This window comes from Salmo salar, chromosome ssa10 (assembly GCF_905237065.1).
Source record: "Salmo salar chromosome ssa10, Ssal_v3.1, whole genome shotgun sequence".
Taxonomy (NCBI): domain Eukaryota; kingdom Metazoa; phylum Chordata; class Actinopteri; order Salmoniformes; family Salmonidae; genus Salmo; species Salmo salar.
In genome coordinates this window covers 84,918,744-84,933,516 of record NC_059451.1, presented here as the reverse complement: position 1 = coordinate 84,933,516, position 14,773 = coordinate 84,918,744, and the positions used below count along the sequence as shown (strand labels likewise).

The 14,773-nt window shown below is 48.2% G+C and overlaps 1 protein-coding gene across 3 annotated transcripts in view; it reads right to left on the bottom strand.

Moving 5' to 3' along the window:
• Nucleotides 1–14,773, bottom strand: part of LOC106560884 (zinc finger CCCH domain-containing protein 18) — a 38,607-nt gene that overhangs the window by 6,816 nt on the left and 17,018 nt on the right. For all 3 annotated transcript variants that reach the window (XM_045688167.1, XM_045688168.1, XM_045688169.1), the window contains exons 10-13: nucleotides 7,897–8,085; nucleotides 7,540–7,665; nucleotides 7,258–7,353; nucleotides 5,909–6,916 (exon numbers count right to left, since the gene is read on the bottom strand). In XM_045688167.1, coding sequence (XP_045544123.1) covers nucleotides 5,909–6,916; nucleotides 7,258–7,353; nucleotides 7,540–7,665; nucleotides 7,897–8,085 — 1,419 coding nt within the window. The remainder of the gene's footprint in view (nucleotides 1–5,908; nucleotides 6,917–7,257; nucleotides 7,354–7,539; nucleotides 7,666–7,896; nucleotides 8,086–14,773) is intronic.

Sequence of the window (14,773 nt, the reverse complement as noted above, 5' to 3'; positions counted from 1 at the left end):
CAAAGTCTGCTGCCTCTGTTTGTATGATGGCAATTTGCATATACTCCAGAATGTTATGAAGAGTGATCAGATGAATTGCAAAGTCCCTCTTTGCCATGCAAATGAACTGAATCCCCCAAAAACATTTCCACTGCATTTCAGCCCTGCCACAAAAGGACCAACTGACATCATGTCAGTGATTCTCTCGTTAACACGGGTGTGAGTGTTGACAAGGACAAGGCTGGAGATCACTCTGTCATGCTGATTGAGTTCGAATAACAGACTGGAAGCTTCAAAAGGAGGGTGGTGCTTGGAATCATTGTTCTTCCTCTGTTAACTATGGTTACCTGCAAGGAAACATGTGCTGTCATCATTGCTTTGCACAAAAAGGGCTTCACAGGCAAGGATATTGCTGCCAGTAAGATTGCACCTAAATCAACCATTTATCAGTTCATCAAGAACTTCAAGGAGAGCGGTTCAATTGTTGTGAAGAAGGCTTCAGGGCGCCCAAGAAAGTCCAGCAAGCGCCAGGACCGTCTCCTAAAGTTGATTCAGCTGCGGGAGCAGAGCTAGCTCAGGAATGGCAGCAGGCAGGTGTGAGTGCATCTGCATGCACAGTGAGGCGAAGACTTTTGGAGGATGGCCTGGTGTCAAGAAGGGCAGCAAAGAACACACTTCTCCCCAGGAAAAACATCAGGGACAGACTGATATTCTGCAAAAAGTACAGGGATTGGACTGCTGAGGACTGGGGTAAAGTCATTTTCTCTGATGAATCCCCTTTCCGATTGTTTGGGGCATCCGGAAAAAAGCTTGTCCGGAGAAGACAAGGTGAGCGCTACCATCAGTCCTGTGTCATGCCAACAGTAAAGCATCCTGAGACCATTCATGTGTGGGGTTGCTTCTCAGCCAAGGGAGTGGGCTCACTCACAATTTTGCCTAAGAACACAGCCATGAATAAAGAATGGTACCAACACATCCTCCGAGAGCAACTTCTCCCAACCATCCAGCAACAGTTTGGTGACGAAAAATTCATTTTCTAGCATGATGGAGCACCTTGCCATAAGACAAAAGTGATAACTAAGTGGCTCGGGGAACAAAACATTGATGTTTTGGGTCCATGGCCAGGAAACTCCCAAAACCTTCATCCCATTGAGAACTTGTGGTCAATCCTCAAGAGGCCGGTGGACAAACAAAACCCCACAAATTCTGACAAACTCCAAGCATTGATTATGCAAGAATGGGCTGCCATCAGTCAGGATGTGGCCCAGAAGTTAATTGACAGCATGCCAGGGCGGATTGCAGAGGTCTTGAAAAAGAAGGGTTAACACTGCAAATCTTGACTCTTTGCATCAACTTCATGTAATTGTCAATGAAAGGCTTTGACACTTATGAAATGCTTGTAATTATACTTCAGTATTCCATAGTAACATCTGACAAAAATATCTAAAGACACTGAAGCAGCAAACTTTGTGGAAATTAATATTTGTCATTCTCAAAACTTTAGGCCACGACTGTGCATGGAGGTTGGTGATCACTTCCAAAGCGCACTACGTAAATGAAATGAACATAAAAGCACAAATATTAGTACTTAACTACTTTTCACATCCTTTCGATATTATAAACCACTAAAAGTGGAGATCAAAGAAAAGCATTCATACAGTAGCCTATTCAAAATGTATGCATGCATGGTATGAATTTAGGTAATGGATCATGTCCCACTAAATAGAAGGAGTCAAGCAAAAGTGTAAAAATGCCATTGACTATGAATCATTGCTGAACAAAATGACTAACATAAAAAGTGTGGTTAAGTCATTTTACATGGGAGGACAATGTGTCTTTAGAGCTGCAGGACCACTGGACAAAAAGATTTACATGAGGTTTTCCACAGGGAACACCACGCCACACAAAGTGTGAGCCTAGTGTATTCTACCAAGGCAGGCAGAGAAACCACAGCCAGTGGCTCGCCCCCACGCTGTCCTTTCCTTCCCTTCTACAGCACAGCACCAGACCTAGGTTCTTTCCGATGAAGGCCCAGCCATAGCGTCACCTGACCCTGAGACAGAGGATAGCTCTTCCACCAACACACAGCAATGCTCCCGGAAAAGGTCCCTCCTGATGCTAATCTAGCTACCATGCAAAGTGTCTTTGTGAGCTGAGGGATACCGGTCATGCAAGTTCAATAAAAATAAAAAACACACCCACACACACACACACACACACACACACACACACACACACACACACACAAATACGCCTGGTATTAGGCCTACCTGTGAAATACAGCCTGAAAATAAGGTAAACAACTTGATTTGCAAAAGATCAAAATGAGACCCAGTGAAGTCTCTAGCTAGTGGAGCAGCAACGGAGTTCACTGCAATAAGCTAATATACTCAACAAAAATATAAACGCAACATGCAACCATTTCAAAGACTTCACTGATTTACAGTTCATATAAGGAAATGATTCATTAGGCCCTAATCTATAGATTTCTCAACTGGGAATACAGATACCAGAAAACCAGTCAGTATCTGTTGTGACCACCATTTGCCTCATGCAGCGTGACACATCTCCTTCGCATAGAGTTGATTAGGCTGTTGATTGTGGCCTGTGGAATGTTGTTCCACTCTTCTTCAATGGCTGTGCTAAGTTTCTGGATATTGGCGGGAACTGGAACACGCTGTTGTACACGCCAATCCAGAGCACCCCAAACATGCTCAATGGGTGACATGTCTGGTGAGTATGCAGGCCATGGAAGAATTGGGACATGTTCAGCTTCAAGGAATTGTGTACAGATCCTCAAGAAATGGGGCCGTGCATTATAATGCTGAAACATTAGGTGATGGCGGCAGATGAGTGGCACTTTAGGAAACAGCAGAGGGAGCACCCCCCATCCACATTGACGGGGCAGCAGTGGAGAAGGTGGAAAGTTAAGTTCCTTGGCGTACACATCACTGACAAACTGAAATGGTCCACCCACACAGACAGTGGTGAAGAAGGCGCAACAGGAGGCTGAAGAAATGTGGCTTGTCACCTAAAACCCTCACAAACATTTACAGATGCACAATTGAGAGCATCCTGTCAGGCTATATCACCGCCTGGTATGGCAACTGCATCACCCATAACCACAGGGCTCTCCAGAGGGTGGTGTGGTCTGCACAACGCATCACCGGGTGAAAACTACCTGCCCTCCAGGACACCTAGGGCAACCAATGTCATAGGAAGGCCAAAAAGAAAATCAAGGACAACAACCACCCGAGCCACTGCCTGTTCACCCCGCTATCATGCAGAAGGCGAGGTCAGTACAGGTGCATCAAAGCTGGGACCGAGAGACTGAAAAACTCTATCTCAAGGCTATCAGACTGTTAAATAGCCATCACTAGCAGAGGGTGCTGTCTATATACACAGACTTGAAATCATTGGCCACTTTAATAATGTTTACATATTTTGCATTACTCATCTCATATGTATATACTGTATTCTATCCTATTCTACTGTATCTAAGTCTATGCATTTCTCATCTCATATGTATATACCGTATTCTATACTATTCTACTGTATCTTAGTCTATGCTGCTCTGACATTGCTCATCCATATATTCTTAATTCCATTCCTTTACTTAGACTGTGTGTATTGGGTATATGTTGTGAAATTGTTAGATATTACTTGTTAGACATTGCTGCACTGTCGGAACTAGAAGCACAAGCATTTCGCTAAACACGTGTATGTGACCAATAAAATTTGATGACAATGGGCCGTTGGATCTCGTCCCGGTATCTCTGTGCTTTCAAATTGCCATCGATGAAATGTAATTGTGTTCATTGTTCATAGCTTATGGCTGCCCATACCATAACCCCACTGCCACAATGAGGCACTCTTTTCACAACATTGACATCAGCAAAATGTTCACCCACACGACGCCATACAGGTGGTCTGACGTACTGACAAATTCTCAAAAACAACATTGGAGACAGTTTATGGAAGAGAAATGAAAATGATATTCTCTGGCAACAGATCTGGTGGACATTCCTGCAGTCAGCATGCCAACTGCATGCTCCCTCAAAACTTGAGACATCTGTGGCATTGTGTTGCATGACAAAACTGCACATATAAATGCAACATGTAAAGTGTTTGCCCCATGTTTCATGAGCTGAAATAACAGATCCCCGAAAATGTCCATACGCACAAAAAGCTAATTTCTCTCAAATTGTATGCACAAATTTGTTTATATCCCTGCTAGAGAGCATTTCTCCTTTGACAAAATAATCCATCCACCTGACAGGTGTGGCATATCAAGAAGCTGATAAAACAGCATGATCGACACAGGTGCACCGTGTGCTGGGGACAATAAAAGGCCCCTCTTAAATGTGCAGTTGTTTCACAAAACACAATGCCACAGATGTCTCAATTTTGCTAACTACAGGAATGTCCACCAGAGCTGTTGCCAGAGAATTTAATGTTGATTTCTCTACCATAAGCCACCTCCAACGTTGTTTTGGAGAATTTGTTATTACATTCAACCGGCCTCAACCGCATACCACGTGTAACCACGCCAGCCCGGGACCTCCAAATCCGGCTTCTTCACATACGGGATCTTCTGAGACCAGACACCCGGACAGCTGATGAAACTGAGGAGTATTCTGTATGTAATAAAGCCTTTTGTGGGGGAAAACTCATTCTGATTGGCTAGGCCTGACTGCCAAGTAGGTAGGCCTATGTTCTTACTGGGGAAAACAGTGTTTGGTTTCCACCAGGCATAATGGGACACATCTCATCCAAAAAGTTCAATGAAGTTTGACAAAAAGCACCTGGAAGAACATCAAGACTCTTGGAAGAATGTTCTATGGACAGATGAGTCAAAAGTATAACTTTTTGGATGACATGGGTCTCATTATGCCTGGTGAAAACCAAACACCGCATTCCACAGTAAGAACCTTACACCAACGGTAAAGCATGGTGGTGGAAGTGTGATGGTTTGGGGATGCTTTGCTGCCTCAGGACCTGGACGACTTGCCTTAATAGAAGGAACCATGAATTCTGCCTGTATCAGAAAATTCTACAGGAGAATGTCAGGCCATCCATCTGAACGCTGAAGCTGAAGCACAGCTGGGTCATGTAGCAAGACAATGATCCAAAACACACAATCAAGTCTACATGAAAATAGCAAAAAGGTATACACATTTGAAATGTTGCAATGTCCTAGTCAAAGTCCAGACCTAATCCCAATTGAGATGTGGCAGAACTTGACACAAGCAGTTCATACTTGAAAACCCACAAATATCGCTGAGTTAAAGCAGTTCTGCATGAAAGAGTGGGCCAAAATTCCTCCACAGCGATGTGAGAGACTGATCAACAACTACAGGAAGTGTTTGGTTGGAGTCATTGCAGCTAAAGGTGGCACAACCTGTTATTGAGTGTAAGGGGCAATTACTTTTTCCACACAGGGGCATTGGGTGTTGCATACCTTTGTTTACGAAATAAATGAAAGAAGTATTTAACTGTTGTGTTATTTGTTCACTCATGTTCCGTTTATCTAATATTAGGTTTTAACATTCAGTATCAAAAATATACAAAAGAAGAGAAAATTTGAAAGGGGGTAAATACTTTTTCACAGCAATGTACATGAACTAACAGCTACGGGGAATTAATGTAATTTTTTTAATTAATTATATAGACTAGACTGAAAATACCATTATTACGATATTTTTTTCACTGGCCAAAGCGGGCCACTGACATGAATGATTAACTGGCCCGGAGGGTTTCCAAAACATCCCTAGGCAAGCGGGCAGCCCTGTATGTCGAGCCCTGTTGGTATACACCTTTGTATATCATTGGAAAACCTTGAGATTTCAGGTTGGCTGTGTTGAATGTGACAAAGGAACTTGTGATAGACAGATGGCCATCTCTGACCAAATGTGTACTTCTGTCCTACCTCCTGGGTGGGTTGTGCTGCTGCCGCTCCTTCCGTCGGCCCTCCCGCAGGTTGAGGGGTTTGCCCCCCTCCCGAGGTGACATGGGTCGGCCCCCCTCCCGAGGAGGCATGGCTCGGCCCCCCTCCCGAGGCGGCATGGGTCGGCCTCCCTCCCGAGGCGGCATGGGTCGGCCCCCCTCCCGAGGCGGCATGGGTCGGCCCCCCTCCCGAGGCGGCATGGGTCGGCCCCCCTCCCGAGGCGGCATGGGTCGGCCCCCTTCCCGAGGCGGCATGGGTCGGCCCCCTTCCCGAGGCGGCATGGGTCGGCCCCTCTCCCGAGGCGGCATGGGTCGGCCCCCTTCCCGAGGCGGCATGGGTCGGCCCCCCTCCCGAGGCGGCATGGGTCGGCCCCCCTCCCGAGGCGGCATGGGTCGGCCCCCCTCCCGAGGCGGCATGGGTCGGCCCCCCTCCCGAGGCGGCATGGGTCGGCCCCCCTCCCGAGGCGGCATGGGTCGGCCCCCCTCCCGAGGAGGCATGGGTCGGCCCCCCTGACCCTCCCGAGGAGGCATGGGTCGGCCCCCCTGACCATCCCGAGGAGGCATGGGTCGGCCCCCCTGACCCTCCCGAGGTGGCATGGGTCGGCCCCCCTCCCGAGGCGGCATGGGTCGGCCCCCCTGACCCTCCCGAGGCGGCACGGGTCGGCCACCCTCCCGAGGCGGCATGGGTCGGCCCCCCTGACCTTCCCGAGGCGGCACGGGTCGGCCACCCTCTCGAGGCGGCACGGGTCGGCCACCCTCCCGAGGGGGCATGGGTCGGCCCCCTTCCTGAGGGGGCATGGGTCGGCCCCCCTCCTGAGGTGGCATGGGTCGGCCCACCTCACGGGGCTCGCGGGAATTGCCAGGCTTAGCCCCCTCTAGGGTGGGTTTGGGGGGTTTCCCAGGCTGGCCTGGCAGTGGTGGGCTTGGAGCCTTCTTGGGGGGAGCCTTCTCCCTACCAGGAGGGGAAGGTGCACCAGGTTTCGACGGGATGCTTGAGGATGATAAGGCATTGGTTTGTTGTTTGGCATGCAGCATTCACACACGTCACATCCATGAGGGAAAAACACATGCTTTGTTCAAGAGACAGTGATTCTACAGACTAATACTAGAAGCATGCTAGCTACATGTCTAAGATGAACAATACAGCATGTGCATTACATGCAAACTACCCTATTATTATGTAAGACTTTGAAGTACTAATATTGATTGACTCAGTATCTATATTGACTCGAAACATGAAAGGAAAAGTACATGATCTGTGTGAGTTGTGTATGGAAGTGCACAGCACAACTGATGAATACACAGTATGTCTATGGATGAGTATAGCTTTACCCTTTGGGCCCTAGGGCCAGCGGGGCCGCTGCTTTATTCTTGGCGTTTCTCTGTGCAGAAGGGGTCGGAGAGGGAGACGAGGAGAACGATCTGGACCTGCAGTGAGAAACAGGAGGCCACGTTTAATACAACCCTAAGTCATCTCCGATCCATGACACATATCAGCTCTCTTATGGGAGACCTGAGATTACAGGTTACCATGCTCTCAGTGAATGGGTGTCCTATTCAACAGACAGTGTTGTGGGGGTGGACAGACAGACAGGCAGAGTGTGTGTTATGGACCTGGAGCGGCTGCCGCTGAAGGAGCTGTGCTGGGAGGAGTGGCTGGAGTACGAGCTGAAGGACGAGGTGCGAGAGCGAGACCGGGATGAACCGGAGCCTGTGTAGGAGGAAGAGCGGGACGAAGACCTGCAGAACAGAACCCACAGTTAACCTCACTCTTTAACACACACACACACACACACACACACACACACACACACACACACACACACACACACACACACACACACACACACACAGAAACCCATAATACTCAAGTAGATATAAATGACTGTAGAATAAAAACGTTGTTTTAAAGTGTTGATTTAAGGTGTTACCAGAGTACCAGACTAGAGGTAAGGCTGAATTGAAAGCTACCTAGAGGAGTTGGACAGTGAGACAGAGGATCCAGAGGGCCGGTGACGCCGGCGGCCCCGCGGTGGTGACCCGGACATGCCCGGACGTATCCTGGGGGATTTAGACCGGCGCCAGGGGTCCTTCCACTCATCTGGCCGCTTGGACATGGGCATCAGCTCTGTTTTGAGAGGCGGCTCCATCATCGGCCGACTGGGAAGAGGGGTTGAGAGAGGCAATCAAATCAAATCACACGTTTAGCAATAAAGCATCACAAATGAATGAGACAGAAATACAAAATAAAAAAGGTTCAATACACTGTTTTCATTCCTCAGTTTATGTTCATTACATAGTATGGCATGACATCCCTTCAGTTATTCCCAGGTAAGAGAAACAAAGACACTGAAATCACAACATGATGCGTTGCAACATTCCTGGAGGAGATGAGTGCAGAACAAGCTGTCACGGACCTTATCTGATGACCCCCCAAAAAACTATTCGCACATTCAAAACATTCTGCACTAAAGACTGTTTCTGTGATGGCAAAAGAATGTTCAGTGACGGCACCAGTCCAGTCGCTGACTGATTGGAGGTAAAACGGATGCGATGTTTCACTGTCCTCTCTGTAGAGTCTAAGGTATGGATCAGAGCTGTTTCAACACTGGGAATCTCTCCCATTTCCTCGGCCAAATATTTGGACAGGCGCTCGAACAGAAAGTCTCAACAAACCCAGAGCCAAATCTGATGCTGCAGTGTAAACACACAGCCTAGACTACATCATATGCTGATGCCATGTTATGCACTCATCTAGGCCATCATATCACAGTTCCAGTACTTGTACGGCTGGGTATAACCTAAATGTAGGCCTAACCTCTTTTGAATTGAAAGACAACAGCTCTTTGTTGCTTCTTGTGTGTGGCGAAGATTCCGGTATAGGAGTTTCCCAACCTAAACATTCGCGCTTTCATACAAAGCTAGTAAATAAGGTTTGTTTACCAGAATGTTTAAAAATAGGTGTGGGGGCCTCTCGAGTGGTGCAGTGGTCTAAGGCCCTGCATTGCAGTGCTAGCTGTGCCACTAGAGATTCTGGTTCGAGTCCAGGCTCTGTCGCAGCCAGCCGCGACCGGGAGACCCATGGGGCGGTACACAATTGGCCCAGCATCATCCGGGTTAGGGGAGGGTTTGGCCAGCCGGGATGTCCTTGTCCCATCGTGCTCTAGCGACTCCTGTGGCGGGCCAGGCTCATGCACCCTGACACGGTTGCCAGGTGTATGGCGTTTCCTCCGACACATTGGTGCGGCTGGCTTCCGGGTTAAGCGGGCATTGTGTCAAGAAGCAGTGCGGCTTGGCTGGGTCGTGTTTCGCAGGATGCACGATTCTCAACCTTTATTTTATTTTGCGTGCAGGGTTCAACATTAACACGATGGCAAGTGGATCTTGTCAGTCACTAGCTCAACAGGGCAACTAACTTTACAGAGCATTTTTGCATTCCAGTTCAACATTTACTCTTCATTCGGAACATATTCAGACCCCTTGACTTTTACCAGTTTGTTACATTACAGCATTATTCTAAAATTGATTAAAAACAAATCCTCAATCTACAACACAATAATGACAAAGCGAAAACAGGTTTTTATAATGACAAAGCGAAAACAAGGCAGAGTTCATCTCAGCCTATGCTACCCTCCAGTCCCTCACCTTCTTTGCGCTGACGGAAACATGGATTACCACAGAAAACACTGCTACTCCTACTGCGCTCTCCTCGTCTGACCACGTGTTCTCGCATACCCCGAGAGCATCTGGTCAGCGGGGTGGTGGCACTGTAATCCTCATCTCTCCCAAGTGGACATTCTCTCTTTCTCCCCTGACCCATCTGTCTATCTCCTCCTTTGAATTCCATGCTGTCACAGTCACTAGCCCATTCAAGCTTAACATCCTTATCATTTATCGCCCTCCAGGTTCCCTTGGAGAGTTCATCAATGAGCTTGACGCCTTGATAAGTTCCTTTCCTGAGGATGGCTCACCCCTCACAGTTCTGGATGACTTTAACCTCCCTACGTCTACCTTTGACTCAAGTCTCTCTGCCTCCTTCTTTCCACTCCTCTCCTCTTTTGACCTCACCCTCTCACCGTCCCCCCCTACTCACAAGGCAGGCAATACCGCTTGACCTCATCTTTACTAGATGCTGTTCTTCTACTAGTCTCACTGCAACTCCCCTCCAAGTCTCCGACCACTACCTTGTATCCTTTTCCCTCTCGCTCTCCTCCAACACTACTCACTCTGCCCCTACTCAGATGGTATTGCGCCGTCGCAACCTTCGCTCTCTCTCTTGCTACTCTCTCCTCTTCCATCCTATCATCTCTTCCCTCTGCTCAATCCTTCTCCAACCAATCTCCTGATTCTGCTTCCTCAACCCTCCTCTCCTCCCTTTCTGCACCCTTTGACTCTCTATGTCCCCTATCCTCCCGGCCGGCTCGGTCCTCCCCTCCTGCTCCGTGGCTTGACGACTCATTGCGAGCTCACATAACAGGGCTCCGGGCAGCCGAGCGGAAATGGAGGAAAAGTAGCCTCCCTGCGGACCTGGCATCTTTTCACGCCCTCCTCTCTACATTTTCTTCCTCTGTTTCTGCTGCTAAAGCCACTTTCTACCACTCTAAATTCCAAGCATCTGCCTCTAACCCTAGGAAGCTCTTTGCCACCTTCTCCTCCCTCCTGAATCCCCCCCCCCCTGCGGATTACTTCGTCAACAATTTTGAAAAGAAGGTTGACGACATCCGATCCTCGTTTGTTAAGTCAAACGACACCGCTGGTCCTGCTCACATTGCCCTACCCTATGCTTTGACCTCTTTCTCCCCTCTCCCTCCAGATGAAATCTTGCGACTTGTGACGGCCGGCCACCCAACAACCTGCCCGCTTGACCCTATCCCCTCCTCTCTTCTCCAGACCATTTCCGGAGACCTTCTCCCTTACCTCACCTCGCTCATCAACTCATCCTTGACCGCTGGCTACGTCCCTTCCGTCTTCAAGAGCGAGAGTTGCACCCCTTCTCAAAAAACCTACACTCGATCCCTCCGATGTCAACAACTACAGACCAGTATCCCTTCTTTCTTTTCTCGCCAAAACTCTTGAACGTGCCGTCCTTGGCCAGCTCTCCTGCTATCTCTCTCAGAATGACCTTCTTGATCCAAATCAGTCAGGTTTCAAGACTGGTCATTCAACTGAGACTGCTCTTCTGTGTCACGGAGGCTCTCCGCACCGCTAAAGCTAACTCTCTCTCCTCTGCTCTCACCTTCTAGACCCATCTGCTGCCTTTGATACTGTGAACCATCAGATCCTCCTCTCCACCCTCTCCGAGTTGGGCATCTCCGGCGCGGCTCACTCTTGGATTGCGTCCTACCTGACAGGTCGCTCCTACCAGGTGGCGTGGCGAGAATCTGTCTCCGCACCACGTGCTCTCACCACTGGTGTCCCCCAGGGCTCAGTTCTAGGCCCTCTCCTATTCTCGCTATACACCAAGTCACTTGGCTCTGTCATATCCTCACATGGTCTCTCCTATCATTGCTACGCAGACGACGCACAATTAATCTTCTCCTTTCCCCCTGCTAATAACCAGGTGGCGAATCGCATCTCTGCATGTCTGGCAGACATATCAGTGTGGATGACGGATCACCACCTCAAGCTGAACCTCGGCAAGACGGAGCTGCTCTTCCTCCCGGGGAAGGACTGCCCGTTCCATGATCTCGCCATCACGGTTGACAATTCCATTGTGTCCTCCTCCCAGAGTGCTAAGAGCCTTGGCGTGACCCTGGACAACACCCTGTCGTTCTCCGCTAACATCAAAGCGGTGACCCGATCCTGTAGGTTCATGCTCTACAACATTTGCAGAGTACAACCCAGCCTTACACAGGAAGCGGCGCAGGTCCTAATCCAGGCACTTGTCATCTCCAGTCTGGATTACTGCAACTCGCTGTTGGCTGGGCTCCCTGCTTGTGCCATTAAACCCCTACAACTCATCCAGAACGCCGCAGCCCGTCTGGTGTTCAACCTTCCCAAGTTCTCTCACGTCACCCCACTCCTCCTCACACTCCACTGGCTTCCAGTTGAAGCTCGCATCTGCTACAAGACCATGGTGCTTGCCTACGGAGCTGTGAGAGGAACGGCACCTCCGTACCTTCAGGCTCTGATCAGTCCCTACACCCAAACAAGGGCACTGCGTTCATCCACCTCTGGCCTGCTGGCCCCCCTACCTCTGCGGAAGCACAGTTCCCGCTCAGCCAGTCAAAACTGTTCGCTGCTCTGGCACCCCAGTGGTGGAACATTGGGGTGCCAGATCCTATTCTCGGTATACACCAAGTCACTTGGCTCTGTCATATCCTCACATGGTCTCTCCTGTCATTGCTACGCAGACGACACACAATTAATCTTCTCCTTTCCCCCTTCTGGAAAGGAGAAGATTAATTGACGCCAGGACAACGACGCCAGGACAGCGGAGTCAATCACCACCTTCCGGAGACACCTGAAACCCCACCTCTTTAAGGAATACCTGGGATAGGATAAAGTAATCCTTCTAACCCACCCCCCACCCCAAATTTTTTTTTTTACAAAAATAAAAAATAAAATATATAGATGTACTATTGTAAAGTGGTTGTTCCACTGGACATCATAAGGTGAATGCACCAATTTGTAAGTCGCTCTGGATAAGAGCGTCTGCTAAATGACGTAAATGTTTCTACAACTTGATTGGAGTTCACCTGTGGTAAATTCAATTAATTGGACATGATTTGGAAAGGCACAGAAAGACAACCATCTCTGCAGCACTCCACCAATCAGGCCTTTATGGTAGAGTGGCCAGACGGAAGCCATTCCTCAGTAAAAAGCACATGACGGTCCGCTTGGAGTTTGCCAAAAGAAACAAGATTCTCTGGTCTGATGAAACCAAGATCAAACTCTTTGGCCTGAATGCCAAGCGTCACGTCTGGAGAAAACCTGGCACCATCCCTCCGGTGAAGCATAGTGGTGGCAGCATCATGCTGTGGGGATGTTTTTCAGCAGCAGGGACTGGGAGACTAGTCCGGATCAAGGGAAAGATGAACGGAGCAAAGTACAGAGAGATCCTTGGTGAAAACCTGCTCCAGAGCGCTCAGGACAGACTTGGGGGCGAAGGTTCAACTTCCAACAGGACAACAACCCTAAGCACACAGCCTAGACAATGCAGGAGTGGCTTCGGGACAAGTGTCTGAGTGGCCCAGACAGAGCCTGGACATGAACCCAATCTAACATTTTTTGGAGAGACCTGAAAATAGCTGTGCAGCGACGCTGCCCATCCAACCTTGAGAGGATCTGCAGAGAAGAATGGGAGAAACTCCCCAAATACAGGTGTGGCAAGCTTGTAGCGTCATACCCAAGAAGACTCGAGGCTGTAATCACTGCCAAAGGTGCTTCAACAAAGTACTGAGTAAAGGGTCTGAATACTTATATAAATGTACAATTTCATTTGCAAAAATTTCTAAAAACCAGTTTTTGCTTTGTCATTATGGGATATTATGTGTAGATTGATGAGGAAAGTAAACTATTTAATCAATTTTAGAATAAGGATGTAATTTAACAAAATGTTGAAAAAGTTAGTGTTTGAATACTTTCCGAATGCACTGTATATTTGGATGAGTTGTGTTGAGAATACGGTATACATACACAGTGAGTAAACAACAATATATAAACAGAATATGAGGTGACCAGCATTTAATGACTATATATACACAAGGGGCATTAGTCTCAACGTGCAGAGCTGAAAACCGGGAAGGTAGCTGGATAGTGATGGGCCTGGAGAAATGTAACCACTCTGAAATTCATGGACACCTAAAGGACTCTCAGACCATGAGAAACAAGATTATCTGGTCTGATGAAATCAAGATTGAACTCTTTGGCCTGAATAAAACCTGGCACCATCCCTACGGTGAAGCATGGTGGTGGCAGCATCATGCTGTGGGGATGTGTTTCAGCGGCAAGGACTGGGAGACTGGATCGAGGGAAAGATGAACAGAGCAAAGTACAGAGAGATCCTTGAAAGGTTACTGGACCTGTCGGGTCAGTAACTGGGGGATTTTGACTCACCCTTACCACATATGGGATGTGCAAATTCATGCTCTCTCCCCCATGTAGAAATTAGACTGCAACCACAGCACACATAACACGTACAACCAGGTACCTAGAGGCGGGACCAACAGCAGACTGGAATCCACAGATCTGTGCCTCGACACAATCCTGTCTCGGAGCTCTACGAACAATTCCTTCGACCTCGTGGCTTGGTTTTTGTTCTGACATGCACTGTCAACTGTGGGAACTTATATAGACAGGCGTGTTCCTTTCCAAATCATGTCCAATCAATTGAATTTACCACAGGTGGACTCCAATCAAGTTGTAGAAACATTAAGGATGATCAATGGAAACAGGATACACAATTCCTTCGACCTCATGGGTTTGTTTTTGTTCTGATATGCACTGTCAACTGTGGGAACTTATATAGACTTTGTCAAAGACTCTAGCCACCCTAGTCATAGACTGTTCTCTCTGCTACTGCACGGCAAGCGGTACTGGAACGTCTAGGTCCAAGAGGCTTCTAAACATCTTCTACCCCAAAGCCATAAGACTCCTGAACATCTAATCAAATGGCTACACAGACTACTTGCATTTCCCCCCTTCTTCTATGCTGCTGCTACTCTGTTATTATCTATGCATAGTCACTTTAATAACTCTACCTACATGTAGATATTACCTCAATTACCTTGACAAACCAGTGTACCAGTGCCGGTACCCCCTGTATATAGCCTCGCTATATAATTATTTGTTAGTTTTATTTCTTACTTTTTTGGGGGTATTTTCTTAAAACTGCATTATTGGTTAA